At 34.2% G+C, this 16,104-nt stretch overlaps 1 protein-coding gene across 5 annotated transcripts in view; it reads right to left on the reverse strand.

The window, feature by feature from the left end:
- Positions 1–209: 209 nt before the first annotated feature.
- Positions 210–16,104, reverse strand: part of CA8 (carbonic anhydrase 8 (inactive)) — a 39,997-nt gene continuing 24,102 nt past the window's right edge. The window contains exons 5-9 of one of the 5 annotated variants that reach the window (XM_087961773.1): positions 13,061–13,123; positions 11,657–11,705; positions 8,573–8,685; positions 6,712–6,896; positions 210–2,247 (exon numbers count right to left, since the gene is read on the reverse strand). In XM_087961773.1, the coding sequence (XP_087817899.1) occupies positions 6,762–6,896; positions 8,573–8,685; positions 11,657–11,705; positions 13,061–13,123 (360 nt within the window). In that variant the 3' untranslated portion in view covers positions 210–2,247; positions 6,712–6,761. The other 4 variants (XM_087961774.1, XM_026692331.2, XM_087961772.1 and 1 more) reach the window with 4 other exon arrangements.

A 16,104-nucleotide genomic window follows, 5' to 3' on the forward strand; every position in this document is an offset into this window, starting at 1 on the left:
ACAATACCTCCATTATTTCTTGCCAGTCCCTGGTGTGATGTAAGAGTGATTGAGTAGTTAATTAGTCCATAATTGTATTTAAACATTATATACTTGTTCAAGCTGAGTACTCCTTCCAAAATAAAACCAAATGAAACTGAGCTGGATTGATATAAGAAATATACTCCCAGTATTAAAGAAATGAAACTTGTCTGTAAAGTATTGATAAAAATGAATTTTATTAAAAGTAGTGATTATATAGAGCATGAAGTAATACAAATTACTTCACCTGATTTAAAATTTATTACATCAAAGTACGTTCCTTTAGCCTTCCTTAAAAATTAATATCTGATTGTATTAACATATTAAAAATAACACTTTAGGGGGTAAAGTCACATTTTCTTTTTTAGTTATACAACTACATCTTGATAACAATATATTGCTTTTACATTTGAAATCATATTGGCTTCGTAAAAATATTATTCTAGTAAACTTGCTTCTTTAATTCATATCTGACGATTTTTATATTATACACTTTTTTCATTTGATGAGGCTTAGAATGATACATGATTAATATGTTACATTAGAATTGGACATGATATATTCTTGATCTTATACTCACCATTTTCCAGAAAAATACCAAGAATCACTTAGAATTCCTGAATCTTATCAATTGAGAACTAGGAGAAAACCAGAAAGAAATCACAGAAGTTGCTAACAAAGAATTAGAAAAGAGACTGCCAAAGACCAAGAATAAATGAAGGAAATTGCCTAGAAGAGAAACCCAAGGCCAAGAAAGACAAAGATCTAGGGAAGAAACTTAACAAAGAATTTCAGAGAACTGTTAAAAATTACAATGACATCTGTAAAGGCATCAAAAATTAAGAGACAGGAAAAAACAAGGAAAGCCTTCCAAAGATCTGTGAACTCTGAAAGAGCTTTACATACAAATCTTGAATTGGTATGTAAAAGAACAGCAATAGATAAATGAGAATATCTATAAATGAGAGAATATCTAAGAAAGATGGAAGGTGTATGCTGAAATTCTGTATGGCAGAAGTATTAATATCTAAGCTATCTTAAAAGACGTTACTTTTTTACAAGAATCTCTCATACTAAAATATAAAGTTAGATCAGCACTCCAGTTAGTGCCAAGTCAAAAAAGCTACAGGAATACATAGAATTTCTGCAGAAATGTGGCAAGCAACAGAAGAAGAATCTGTAAAGGTTCTAACTAAAATATATCAGCAAATCTGAGGAATAACATAATTGTCAGCTGGTTGGAAAAAGTTAGTCTATATATCAGTACCAAGTAAATATTTGACAGAGAGCAACCTAGTGTATAAGTTCATCCAAAGGAGCTTTTTCCAAAAGGCAATTGGATTTTCTTCAGCAAGAATGTTTTTTTTTTCTTTCTTGTTTTTTCCTTTGAAAAGTTTTTGCTTCTCATCTAAGAAGCTTCTTCAGTTCTTCAGAAGTCTCTCTTCAGTTCTTCTTAAAGTCTTGAAATAATATGAAGGTTGGTTTTATAGAGATAATCCAGTTGAAATTCAAATTAAATCAACCTTCAGAGAGCCCCATACAGTTTTAATAGGCTGGCATAATATAGCATTTAAATATGTCATTAAACTTACCTTACAATCTAAGCCAGTGTTTTTCAAACTTTACAACTTTTAAAATCAGGATTTCAACTTCATACTGTGAGTTGGAAGGCCACAACTCTCCATGATGAAAATCCTGGCAGCATAACTGAGTTTCCCATTCCTCTTGTACATATACTGGTACATATACTGGTATCAAGAAAATATGGTGTTTCTATCATGCTAATCTGTCCCATTATTCTTCCCCCTAGAATCAGTATGTAAAAAAATGTCACTTGCAAGAGAAGACCAGAAGTTTTTCAGAAGTTGCTTCAAAATTCCTCATCAAACAAATAGCAAATAAAATACGATAGGGGATAAGTCCATTCAGCTACACCAACACTCTTCACTGCAGAATTTTCCATTTCTTTCCATTTAATGTCTCTGGTCTCAATGCATTGCAGTTCTGCACAGTAACTTTTTTGATGCTTCAATTAACAACCACTCATTCAGAAACAATTCAGTTATGATGGTGCTGAGCAAATGGTATCTATGACTGGTCCCCAAGTTCTGGTCGACTTCTCTCTATCATGCAATCACAATTTGGGCTGGTGACAACTAGGTCACACAACAGTTGCAGTGTCCTGTGGTCACTTGATGATTGTTTGCAACCTTCCTTGCCAGCTTCCTACAAGCAAAATCAATGGTCATAAGTCACTCCTGTAAGTCACTACCATTCTCACTGCTTTTTTTCCTGTGGAGTCTGACTACAAAGTATGAGCCAGGTGTGCACACGCCTATGTCAGGCAACATTCCCTCCCGCCTTCTGTTGTGCCATGGCAATCACCTGGATGCCTTTCCACACTTGGCAGCAACCACCCGCCACATGATCATGCTCACATTGCACCTTCTGGCCAGCTTGTGAGTGACTCAGTCTTGTCACTTTACCCATGATCTTCATTTAACAATAGCAATAGGGACTGTCAGAAGTGCCATCATTAAGCAATGCAATCTTACATCACACATTATGAACGCATTGCTTAGCAATGGAAATTTCAGTCCCCATTACTATTGTTAAATCAGGACTAACTGCAACTTTATTTCTGGAAAGTTTTCTTCCCATCCTTCTCTTTTGCACCTTTAGTTCTATTTTCCAGTTTCATTTCTTTATTGGACAAAATTTTCAGTTCCTCTGACCATCTTTGGTTTAATCAGGAACCCTAGATTAATCTCTATTCTTCTCTATTCAAGAAATTTCTAAGTTCAACTTTTGTTTTCTTAAAGAATAAATCCCTTGGCTAAATTAGTGATCTTTCTTTTCAGGGCAATAATTAAAGAAGAAAGAACTATTTTTCCAGAAAACAAACACAAAATGATTGAATATTTCATTCTTTCTCCTAAATTCTTCATGGATATGCTTTCTTTCATAAGGTATATCAATCACTCATGTGTAAGTGCATGTTCAATAATTGCAGTCTGCAAAATCCTCTCTGTGTTATTGTGTTAAGTTATTAATGTGAATAATTTATATGGTGTCAGAAAGATATAAGCATGAAAATACATACATATTTAAAAGAAGGTACTCTGTAAATTTAAGTCCTTTGAAGTATCCCTTTTCATCTTTTCTCCATATCACATATCATAGCATAAATACGAGTGTCCTACATATCTTATTTTGGGAGGAAGGTAGAAAAGGAATTAAGTATTAAAAAACTTCGAAGTGTTTTAAGAATGAGTGATTTAACACAACAGATTCTACAATCATCAATTACTAACAAACTAACAAAATACTTTTTTCACATCACGCCTTTATGTGACGATTTGTGACAATATGACAAACACAAGCTTCATAGCACTTCCAGGATGAAGTCATTCCACTGCTATTTGTCACTAGGCACATCAAATTATCTTGAGTTCCACTGCTGTGTGTTTTGCTTCTAGGACAGAACATAAAAGGGCTCATAACAGAAATAGATTCAATCACTTCTTGTTTATAGGAAGCCATTAAATTCAGTTTTCATATAACAACATTAATGTGCACATATACTATATTCAGTCTATACTACAAGTAGTCCTACACCAAGTGAAGATACATTCAATTAATGCAGAGTATTGGAATTGACTTGAAGCAATTGGAAAACTATTGAAGCCAACAAGCAAGTAGTAGAATAAGAATCAAGGTTAAAAAAATGAGCTCCACAGAACCTTAGACAATATCACAGATCTTTATTCCAATATAAATCCAAAATTATGTAAGCTCTTAAGTGACAATGTAGTCTCAAAACCATTGTTAGCCTTTAGATAAAAAGAATCAGTCTTCAAGATTATATCCTTGTGCTGTGTAATTGATGAATGGCTCCACATGACATCTTCAGCCATCTCTACTGAAGCAAATCATATTAAGTCAATATGTCAATTCAAAGGATAGTTCATACTTCTTGCTAGGAAAATTCAGTTCAGTAACTTCAGGAAAGTATCCAGCAATTTGAACCATTATTCAGAAAGAATTCTAAGGTGACTCTTTTAATAGCTTTTAGGCAGGTCCAAAACCACACAATCTTCAGGCAAGATCACCTGGCTCAAATCAGAATAAAGGGTCTAGGAGGTGAAAAAAATACATAGTATATCATGATTAATATATTTTTCATTGTGTTCATTGTGTAATTAAAATTCCTATTTGAACAAGTCCAAGTTGTAAGTTAGAGTTCATGGTTTGTGCAATACAGTTAGCAAGCTACAGATAGAAACCCATTTGTGGTTTAGCTACCTCTATGAAAGTAAGCAAAGAACATGATTTTAATGTCATGCACTAGCTTTACTTCTTTGTTATAGCTTAGTGTGGTATCCAAATGAATTCTTAGACTAATTTGCAACCATAGAGGCAAATACTGCAGAAACCCCATTACCCTGTAATTTTGTTTAGCATGTTTGTGATGTGCATCAAAAATACAAAATAATGCAAAATCACTAAATATAATTTGATATGAGGTTAAATGTTTGAACCAGTATGGGACAAAATAATATGAAAAACCTGACATTTATACTCTACAATTCTAACTGAATATCCCCTTCCATAAATATTAATATATTCTATGTTCAGTTCTATTATAGCTTCTAAAATTGCAAGTTATTTAAAAAATTGCAGCCAATGTAACCTTCATTTCTTTTCAGACAAAAACAAGCTAAATGATATGTTGAATATACAAAAATCAGCGTTATCATTTATTTCAAAATCAAGTATTGAACATCCCATATTGAGCTGACACTTTGACTGAATAAAAGATTTAAAACTTTTCCTTCAAATTTTCCTATGTGGCAGTTTTCCTGATTTCCCGCACTATTTCCCTCATTAGGGGAAACACTGAGAATAAAACAAAAAGCAACAACTGAGAGGATTTACATTTTAAAATAGTGCAGTGGACAAAACATTACTCTTCATCTTTCTCCATATTTTTTGTAGTTAGCGGGCAGCAGGTGCGGATGGCTGAGGAGAGCAAGGACTCAGATGAGGGGGCCAGGACCATTAGGGAGTGGACTGCTGCCTTCAGAGATTGTGCGGGATGGCAGCAACGATGAGGAATTTCCCAAGGAACATGTGCCAAGTGCACGTGCGCACAGGGTTGCTCATAGGAAAGAGCAGCTGCAACAGCACGGGTGACTCAGGAGTAAGGCTGCAAGGTAATGGACCCTCCTTCAAGAAGATAAAAGCCAGCTATGAATTGGATGTTCTTTGTAGGAAGCAAAAACGTTTTGAAACTCCAGCCTCATGGACATTGCAGTATCTTAAGTTGGTATTTGAAGACTCTTGTGTTGTAAAATATTTCTTATCTGTTATTGGCGAGGCTTGTGCTTATCAAAGTTAATTAGTCTGCAGCAGCCTTTTAACCGGGGATTCGTAAGAATCATTAAAAGGTTTCTGTTCCCTTTGGTTCGTGTTTGTTTTATTGGAAAGGGGTTTGGGTCAGAAGAGTATTGTGCTCCTAATCCATTTCCAGGAAACCTGAAACTGCTTTGCATAGAATTTTTAAAAAAATCCAATAATGGAGCTCTAGCATCTCATCTTGTTGCATTGAGAACTGCTGAAGAAACAAGATTAAGGAAAGGGATCTTGTAGAATTTAATAGTTCAGCCACCTCTTTATTTTGTCCATTATGAGAATAAAAACTATATGAATGATGTTACAATTTATAAATCCAGCATTGTGTAGACTAATTATTGTCATTGCAATTTGAGATTCTGCTGCTTGGCCTATTATAAAATTAGACACAGGGCAATTCATTTAGTTGATGGCCTTGCCACCATAAAACAATTGTCTTAACCTCCTAGCTTTCAGCTAAGCATGTTATAAGGATTGTTTTATTTCTCCAAACCTTAAAACTCTGAGATAGTTAAATGCTATATGATCCTAATAAAATTCATTACTTTTAGAATTTTATTTACAAGTAGTCCTCAACTTATGACCACAGTTGGGAGTAGATTTCTTGTATTAAGTCATTGCGGTCATAAGTCAAGGTATCCCTGTGACGAGATTTTATTTTATTTTTTGTGTGTGGTATTGTTAGGATATATCACCATAGCTGATCAATGAATCCATGGTTGTTAAGTGAACACAGCGTTTGTTAAGTGATGGTTGTTAAGACCTACCTGTATAAGCTAAATTATAAGGACCTGTCCTAAAAGTTATCAACAACAATTCGAAATTTTCAGCCTTGAGAAGAGAAGACTATTGACAGGTCCTGGAACATGACAGCATTTTCCTCAAATGTCTGAAATGAACATCTGACAAAGGTTAAGGTTTATTTTCTGCCATTCCAGAGTACAGAACATAGAATGGATTTAAATTATTGGGAGAAATATTAGGAAATATGAATATTAGGGCAAAACTATAATAGTAAGAACAATTTGACAAAAGTGGAAACAATTAGTCAAAGAGGAGATGAGCTTCTTTTCACTGGATATGTTAAAACAAAGGGGCCAAATTGCTATTTGCCAGGGAATCCTATATTAAGACTTTTGCACAGTGCAAGATTAGATTTAAGGGGTAAATGTCCTCTTTCAGCTCTGTGATTCTTTGACTCTTCAATGGAAATTATGCAGAAGTTAGCACAAAAGTCATATTTTATACAAGTCAGTATTTTCATTTTTCACTTACCAATATTTTGACTTTCTTTTTTTCTTTCTTTTTAAAATAATTTGTCTCTGCTACTGGAAAGCAGCCTTTATGACTCTGTCATTTAGTGGCTGTGTTGGTCTGAAATTATCTCCTAAATTTCCATCGCAACCTTCTAGGAGCTCCGCCCCTTTAATATGATTCCTCAGTCCTCGAAACTCTTCTATCTAATAAAACAAGGAAATGGACATTTGACTCCCTCGATTAGTAGTTACACTGTTAAAAGTATACATTTTTTAAAAAAAAATGCTAGTTATTTTTCCTCTCTTTAACATACATCCCACCATTTTAATTGTTATGACATACAAAGCTTTAAAAAAAATGTAACCAAGAATACATTTAAACTGAATTAAAATTATAGAAAAGAAATTTTTTAAAAAAATCAGATACTCCCCATGCATTAATTCATTTCCCTTCTTCTCACATTAAAATTTACAATTTCTTATCATCTTTTGGAACATTTTGAAGGCTTCTGAGGTATGGTAGACTTTACTGTATCAAATTTGTGATCATTCCAAACAGAAATTGGATTAAAATAGAAATTTTTAAAAATCCATTATGAACTTGGCAACATTTCAACAGGTTTCCATTCCTTTGTTTTATGACATGATTACAAGACTGAAATGAACCAACTACATCAAAGCCACCTGGCTATTCTAACTGAAGACTAAGCTTTGATAACTTATTCTTGCTTAATAGTAACATGAGCCTTGTATTTCACAAGGAGACAACCAAATTCTTGAAAAACCAGAACAAAATCGACCATTTAAAAACAGAAAAATACAGAAAGGTTTTATGAGAGAGTAGGCAAAACTAACTCTTCTACAGAACAATATGCTTTTAAAATGAATCACTGGGATAATGTAACAAATAATTTCTTTATGAAATTTATTTTCAGTGTAGTAGTTTTCCTTTATGTGGATGAAGTTTTTAAAACCAAAGAGTTGAAATGAAAGAAAAGGACTAAAATACATTTATTAATTCAATGTTAGATATAGTGTACTATTAAAATGTATCTTCTTTTCCAGTAGGACTTGTCATTCTGAATAATGATTTAAATTCTTTATGATCAGATTTTTTAAATTTTGCTACTATTAACCTGGTCTGGCTCAGTAGCCTTTACACTTCTATTTTAAACAAGAATAGCAGGTGACCTGCAGTCTACTATTAAACATAGCATATGCCCATAACTGTCTGTTACCTGCTGGCCTTGCTTGTAATACTGTAATCATGTCCTTTTGTCAAACATGGATAGTAGCAAGAAGGAAGCCTATATCATTCAAAAAAAAAAAAGTCCTTTCAGAGAAGCAGAAACCAAAGTTTCCCATTAAGAGAGAATTGCATGTAATTGTCCCCTAGACTCAGGTGAGTTATGTGTCAGCTATGAAATATTCTGGCACTGGTTGAAATGGCTCTGGAGAGCAAAACTAGCCAGCAACTACTGGATAGTGTTGCATTAAGTCCCCAGCACATAAATAAACAAATAACATATGTTTGAACATCTGCTAGTGTTTATTTTAAGGGAAACAAGCATAAAGGTTGTTTTTTTTTAAAGAAAACTGCTGGGCATTTATTTATTTCTCTTTTCCCGTCTACTTTTCTGACTTTCTTTCATAGTAAGTTTTTATTTTTATAATATAAGAACTAAATGGTAACAACAGTTCTTCATTTCTAACCTTTCCATTTTAATAACACAAATGATTTAACCTTTATTTTAAAAGCCATAAACTGGTCAATTTAATGAGATCTCCAAGGAAAAGCAAGTATAATGCCTTGCAATGTATTTGTATGCTGTAACCTTTCACTGAGAATGTCAGGCTGTGGTCCTAAGAACAACCATTACCTGAACTTGGGATATCGTTAAAGGATATCTAAATAAGATCCACGTAACACCTTCACTGCAGGGTGGAACCGTGAGAGAGCCTTCATACACCCAATAGTCTCTTAGCAGTGGATCTGAAATTGAATGGATACCGTGGTTTGAAAGCAATAATGTAAACATATTTGAAGAAATGAAATCATCTTACAGTATGCAATCTATAGCTGTTCAAACAGAGCCCCTACGAAGAATCTCATAAAAGGCAACCTGCAGGATTTTATCCCTAGATTGTTCCGCAGCACAGAAAGGTTTGTGTAGACTGATTTTCTAGCAGAATGCAACAGAAAACATGTTTTCCAATATAGGTCTTATAAAAGCAATCCTTTCCTTTAGAAACATTTCAAACTGAAAGCAGAGCAACCACAATACTTCCTATAGTTTGGTACCTCCAGTTTGTGGACATGCATAAGAACCTCTAACAAGAAAAATATCTGAAATAGCCCAGTTATCCCCCTATTGCACTGAACTCAAGATATAGATGTAGGATATTTGTGCAAATAAGTTTTTCTGGTGTTTTGTGACTATATAGCTTTCATTTCCATGTAACAGCTTCAGTTTTAATCTTTCACTTTTCAGAATTATCCCAAACAAGTGTACAAATTTAATGCTGCTGACCTTTTCTTCCTAACAGTTTTTCTTTTGCCTATGTTTTTGAAGTTCCTACCATGTTTAATATAGCTTCCTCACATGTAAATAGTTATCTAGTTCCTACTGAAATCTATTAAGAAGTAAATATGTATAAAACTGTTGTCTATATATACTTAGCTTTATCACGTTTGGTTGAAAAACACTGTCATGCAATTATCTAATGTACTTAAATAATGGAATGATAGGAACAAAATTTAAAAACAGATGAAGGGTTCTTCCATTACAAACAAATAATGCTGAAGGTCGAAGAGGAGGAAGGCAGTTGTTATAAGCTACAGATCAAACAACTGTGCAAATTAATCTGAATATTGGTGCTACTGTAGACATTAGACATCCAAAGGAACATCAGGCATGTTGTTGTTGTTGTTATTATTATTATACACAAAAAACAACGGTGTACACAGCAAACGAGATGACTAGGCTGGGGTTCATATCACAAATCACTAGTCGAACACTTCCCAAACGTTTAGGACTGCATGATGTATCGGCGGATTACGTGAGCAGATCCCAGTAAGATGGCCTTTTGAAGCTGACCAATGGTGATTTTGTCAGCACCAATTGTTTTTAAGTGCTTGCCTAGGTCTTTAGGCACAGGACTCAGTGTGCTGAGTAACACTGGAAACATCTGCACTGGTTTATGCCAGAGTCTCTGCAGTTCGATTCTCAAGTCCTGATATCTGGTGATTTTTTCAAGTTGTTTCTTGTCAATTCTGCTGTCACCAGGTATGGCAATGTTGATGATCCACACTTTTTTCTTCTCTACAATCATGATATCTGCAGTATTGTGTTCCAAATTGTGTTGTCAGTCTGTATTCGGAAGTCCCACAGTAATTTTGCATGCTCATTTTCGACCACTTTTTCAGGCTTATGATCCCACAAGTTCATACAGGCAGATGGTAGTTGTGACACAAGTTCTAGTAGATCATCTGAGCGACTGTGTTGTGACATTGTTTGTAGTCAGTCTGAGAGATTGTCTTGCAACAGCTCAGTATGCGATTGATGGTTTCATCCGCTTCTTTGCAGAGTCTGCATTTGGGATCATCCGCAGGTTTTTCTATTCTGGCTTTGATTGCATTTGTTCTGATGGCTTGTTCTTGGGCTACAAGAATCAGGCCTTCTGTTTCTTTCTTCAGTGTTGATCAGCCATAACCAGGTCTTTTCCTTATCTACTTTTCCTTGGATCTTTTCAAGGAACTGTCCATGCAGTGCTTTGTTATACCAGCTGTCAGCCCGAGTTTGCATCTCTGTTTTCCTATATCGATTCTTGGTTTGCTGCACTTTGAGCAGCTTGCTATTGTTGACCTCCATCAAAGCTGGTTCAACACTGTCTTTCACATAATCTGCCAGAGTATGCTTCTTTTCTTCCACTGTCTGCTTCGCTTGCAAAAGACCTCTGCCACCTGCTTTTCTGAGCAAATACAGCCTGTCAATGTCACATCATCATCATCATCATCATCATTATTATTATTATTGATTTAATCTTCAATTCAATTCACAGTCTGGGATCAGTAAAAACTTAACAGTTCAAGAACTTAAGAGGTGTTAATGTAATGTCTGAGTATATACTGTAGACAGATTTTTTGCAAATTCAGTGTTAATAAGTTCAAAAGGTTCATGTATCTAGGCAATCCTTTGGGTATTGCTCTAAGGGCTCCTATTACTATTGGAACAATCATTGATTTCTTCCTCCACAATCGCTCAACTTCAATGTGCAAATCACAATATTTCATAATTTTTTGTAGCTGTTTCTGTTCAATTCGTGCATTACCTGGTATTGCAATAGCAATAAATATTATTTCTTTTCCACAATAGTGATGTCAGGCATGTTGTGGGCCAGAAGTTTGTCTGTTTGTATCCGAAAGTTCCACAGGATCTTGACCTGTTCATTTTCAAAAACTTTGCCAACTTGGTGTTCCCAGTGATTTTTACTACATTCAAACCCAAACTTCTGGCAAACCTTCCAATGTATGATTTTAGCAACTCGATCATGACGTTGTAGATAATCAGTATGTGAAATTTTGCTGCAGCCACTGATAAGATGATCCACTGTTTCATCTTTCTCGTTGCATAAGCGACATTTGCTGTTGTTACTGACATGTTTCCTTTCAACATTCTGCTCTCAATCTCATTGTTTTTAAGAGGTTTCCCTTGTTCATCTCCTTTACCATTATTATTATTATTATTTATTTTATTCATTAAACATGAAACAATCAACTGAGCATTTAAAAATGTATGACAAATATCATTGACTGGCACTAATGGTGATACAAGTGGCTGCCAGCATCCTAGGTATCAACCATATCACATTTTTATGCAAAGACTCTAACTATTAACAAAACAAAAAAAACACCAAGTGTTTAGTGTGCACAAAAATGTGCTGGCACAAAAATAAGTACTCACCTGGTAATAATGTGTTAGGATTGAAGCAAGGTATTGTCTTGGAATTGTCCTGAAAAGTTAATAGAATCCAGATTGTTTTTAGTTTTTAAACAAAAAAAAAGATGTGAATTTATGGAAAAGTGTACTGTAATTTCTGAAGTACTTCAAAAGGAAGGAAGGAAGGAAGGAAGGAAGGAAGGTTCAAAATGCCACATCATTGTTCAGATTGGACTTAGTCTTAAAATATCTATCAATCTCTAACAATATCAAAGTGATTGGGATTAATAATACTCTGAATTGAAAATAATGACTTGAACTAGAGACAACAGCTTGGATACTACAAATGTAGAATCTTCAAAATATACAATTGAATGTTTCACATAATCCAATTCTAGCAACATGGAAACCAATATAGTTACAATGCATCTAGAAAATCTTCCCTACTATAAATGTTTACTGCAGGTTCAGTATCCAAAATTCCTACACAGGGCTATAGTAGAAGACTATTCACGAATGGTATCCTTTTGGATTGTCTGGAAGGTTGATCTTTGGGGTCACTATTTCGCAAGAGTTCTGTTCCTTTCTCTCAAGTCAAGCTCAGAAGGAATGTTTATACTGAGGTATGATGAGCCATATGATTTCATTTTTCCTCCCTTCTGTTCAAGATTATTTGGGGGGAGGGGGAGGGTTATCCAGGTGTTTAAAAAGGGTGTCATCAGTAGGCCTATAGAATTTTAGAATTCAAATCTAACAATGCTAGTACCATTTATAATGGCCTAAGTTCAATAATAACTAGAAGACAGAACAGATGAAAGTTAAATCAAGATAAGTCAGACGTGTTCATGGCAAACTGGAATTTTGAATTGTGAGATAGCTTATTTTTTATTAAGTTTTAGTACACCTGTAAAAGTAGGTCCCTATTTTGGAGCACTTATAGATTTTTTAGCTTATTTTATTTAATTGTTTGATTGATTGATTTCTATAGCAAATTACTTTGGGCTGCTCACAATTCATAAACATGTATTACAATTAAATTCTTTAAAAAAGTTTAAAAATAAAAACAGTAAAAAAAAGCCATTAAAACACTAAAAACATTAAAATCTCTAAAGCTGCTTATGGCTCTGAGCTGGAAGCATATTTGCAAATTAAGCATAGTTTCACTTTGGCTATCAAATTAAAGTTTATATTTTAGCTGACTCGTGTCTTGATTATAAAGATGTTTCTCTTTTTTATTAATCAATGCTAATGTCAAATGTGATTTTTAATATAGAATTGCAATTAATATTTCAATATTTTGGATGTTAGAGGAGAAAAGAGAAGTATAAGTATATTAAATAAATGACTACTATACATTCCATTTCTGCACAAATTCAGATCACATTAAGTCCCTGATCCCCAATACCTTGTGTATTGAAGATATTTTACCTTATACTGAATGTCTTGCAGAATCTCGGTCACAGCCTTTAGGCCTGAATGTTCCTTTCCTATCTGAAATAAAACCAAGAATGAATACTGAAATATAATAGAGGTTATTCTACCTCTGAAATAGGTTAAACAACGCATTACTCTCTGACGTTTTGGTATATCAAACTAAATACAAGTAATGTTATTCATGATGCATATATGTTGTTGTTCTTATCTGAAGTTCAAAACGTTCATGTTGTTGTTTCTCACATGAAAAACCATCTTCTTTCTAAAGAGTTCAAGGGAACTTACCTCTATTATATCCTAACAACAAGAATGCTATGTGACAGGTTGTAAGCAAATAATTACCAGACTTATCAGGAGTTTTTTACAATCTACTTAGATTTAAGCTTGGCTCATCAAGGTCTTAGTCTCCACTGCTCTTGGTACACTGTAGTCTTGTTTCCTTTCTTCTCAGTTTGTCCTTTCCTCATTTAACTTACATATGTTATGAAAGAACAAAACAGAGAAAAAAGGAAATAAAAACTAAAGTGGGTTTAGAAGGCTAGGAAAGAGTAAGAAGACCTTGCATGATACTTTTCTGAGTAAGGTATGAACTGCCATGGACTTCTAATCTATGATGCAATATAGGCTATAAAGTAATTGCATAATCAGCAGTTGAAGGACTGATTCCATGAGATATTGTATATATTGCAATTCTGTACAGGTAGTTAATCATGATTATTAGATTTTTTTAATCCCACATTTTTATATAAAGGTATATAAAATGTATGTCATGTGCATATTTATAATGTTATTCTATAATATCTTAATTGCAAGCATGTACATGTGTGTAATTAGAAAAAAACTATTCCACATTGAGTTTGAACGGGATTTTAAAATCAGCTGGTTTCATTGAAGGTCCTTCTATTACTCCAGACGTATGGTCCTTTGTTAGAGTGCCCGACTTGACAAACTGAATGAATTGAATTGAATGCAATTGAATGAATAAATAAATGTTGGCAGGGACATGAAGAATATAAGATTCCAAGGAAGGAGTTAAAGGGAATGCTAATAAGTCAAGTTCAGCTAGCTAATGTGAGACACTAAGAAGGGAAAAAGCACAAATAAAAGTTTTAATATTAATGGTATCCAAACAAGCAAAAATGAAGAATAATGAACAACTATAAGCAATTAAGACTCACAAATTGTGCCATGGTTGCAGGAGCCTGAAAATAGTATTTGCAGTAAAAGCACATTCACAGCAGTCCTTGAAGAAAAATCAATGGTTCAGGATAGCAAATGGCTATACTTTGAATGATAAGATGATGTATCAACTCAAGAAAATGAATCCCCCACAATAGAAACACATAATAGGAGAAACTCTCAATAAAGTGGGGAAGAGAAACAAGATCAGTGGATTAGAGTAACAACCAGTAGCAAAGGACAGAAAAGGCATTCCATACTGCTGTAACAATTTAAAAAACTGATTTTAGATCCTTGAAGATAAGGCTGACTATTCAAGGGGAAAAAATAGATACCTCAGAATTAAGGACAGTCACAGACACAACTTTGCTCTATAAAAGACAAAGAGAAACTGATAATTCACTGTTATAAAGAACTTAAAGAAATGCTGATGAATTGCAGCGAATGCCAGGAATAAAGATCAGGTACATGACAGAACAGCTTCTCAGAAAAATGGGAAGATAGAGGGGACTAAAAATATACCTCTTCTGGATCTGTGTAGATAAATGATGCTCTATAGAAATGTATAATAGTAATAAAACAGACATGAGAATAAATGGAATGTTTGGTGACTAGTGGAGTCCTTGGTGCTGAGTTTGGATTTATTATTTTTATTATACTTAATTAATAATTTTTTTTAAAAAAAAGGTGATGGATGTAGAGTGGCAGATTAAAATGACAGAAGAGCACAATCCAACTGAAAATAAAACCTCTACATTACAAAAGACAATTTGACTACAGAACCAATTACACAGAATAGTGATTGCTTCCCTTTGGTTGGATGGGTTCAAAAGTTAATTTCCTATTCTTTTCAAATTAAAGGGTGCAGTCTCTGGGAAGGGAAATGAGAGAACATTCAAAATTCCATCAGATTATTGCACAAAATTAAGGTTGTTCTCAAAAACATAATTTTGGATATTAAAAAATGCAAAATATAAACACATTTGGAAGCTGATTTAAAATGCATTAACTGGATAGAAAACATTTGCATAAGTTAAACAACCTTCACCAATGTCTTGCATATTTGCTGGGCTCAGTTTAGTTGAATTTTGTTTGTTTTGGCCATAAGAATAAAACACTGGAACCATGTAATTGAGCTGCAAATACATCCAAGTGATTATAGAGTAGAAGCAGCTCTAAAATGTGGACAGCATTTCATTCATAACAACAAAAGTTGCATTCTGAGTCCAAGCCACAATATGCAAATGATTGGTACCGGAGAGGCATATAAACATATAAATAGGAACCATTGATTATTATTTTTATTAACTAGCATAAAATCTAATTGGGCTGTTTTGACTCAAGCCTTAGAAAAAAGCTATTCAAATATCTACAACTCTTAAATATCCCACAATATGCACCTCATCCTAGATAGTCAATTGTTATTTGTACCTAAAGGTAAAGGTTCCCCTGCACATATATGCTAGTCGTTCCCGACTCTAGGGGGCGGTGCTCATCTCCGTTTCAAAGCCAAAGAGCCAGCACTGTCCAAAGACGTCTCTGTGGTCATGGGGCCGACATTTCCTACTTGCATTTTTACATGCTTTCGAACTGCTAGGTTGGCAGAAGCTGGGACAAGTAGTGGGAGCTCACTCTGTTACGCGGTGCTAGGGATTCCAACCGCCAAACTGCCGACCTTTCTGTTTGACAAACTCAAGTGTCTTAGCCACTGAGCCACCTATTATTTGTACCTAGTTGCTTATAATTATATGACATGAATTTATAAATATGTCCCTAGCTGCTTGTAATTATATAACATGTACTTATGTGTATGTTTTACATGAAATGAATTTGGCATTCACCCAATTGGTTCTTAATCA

Source organism: Notechis scutatus, chromosome 3 (assembly GCF_049901735.1).
Source record: "Notechis scutatus isolate UNSWTSFEM ecotype Mainland chromosome 3, rNotScu1.2, whole genome shotgun sequence".
NCBI classification, from domain to species: Eukaryota; Metazoa; Chordata; class Lepidosauria; order Squamata; family Elapidae; genus Notechis; species Notechis scutatus.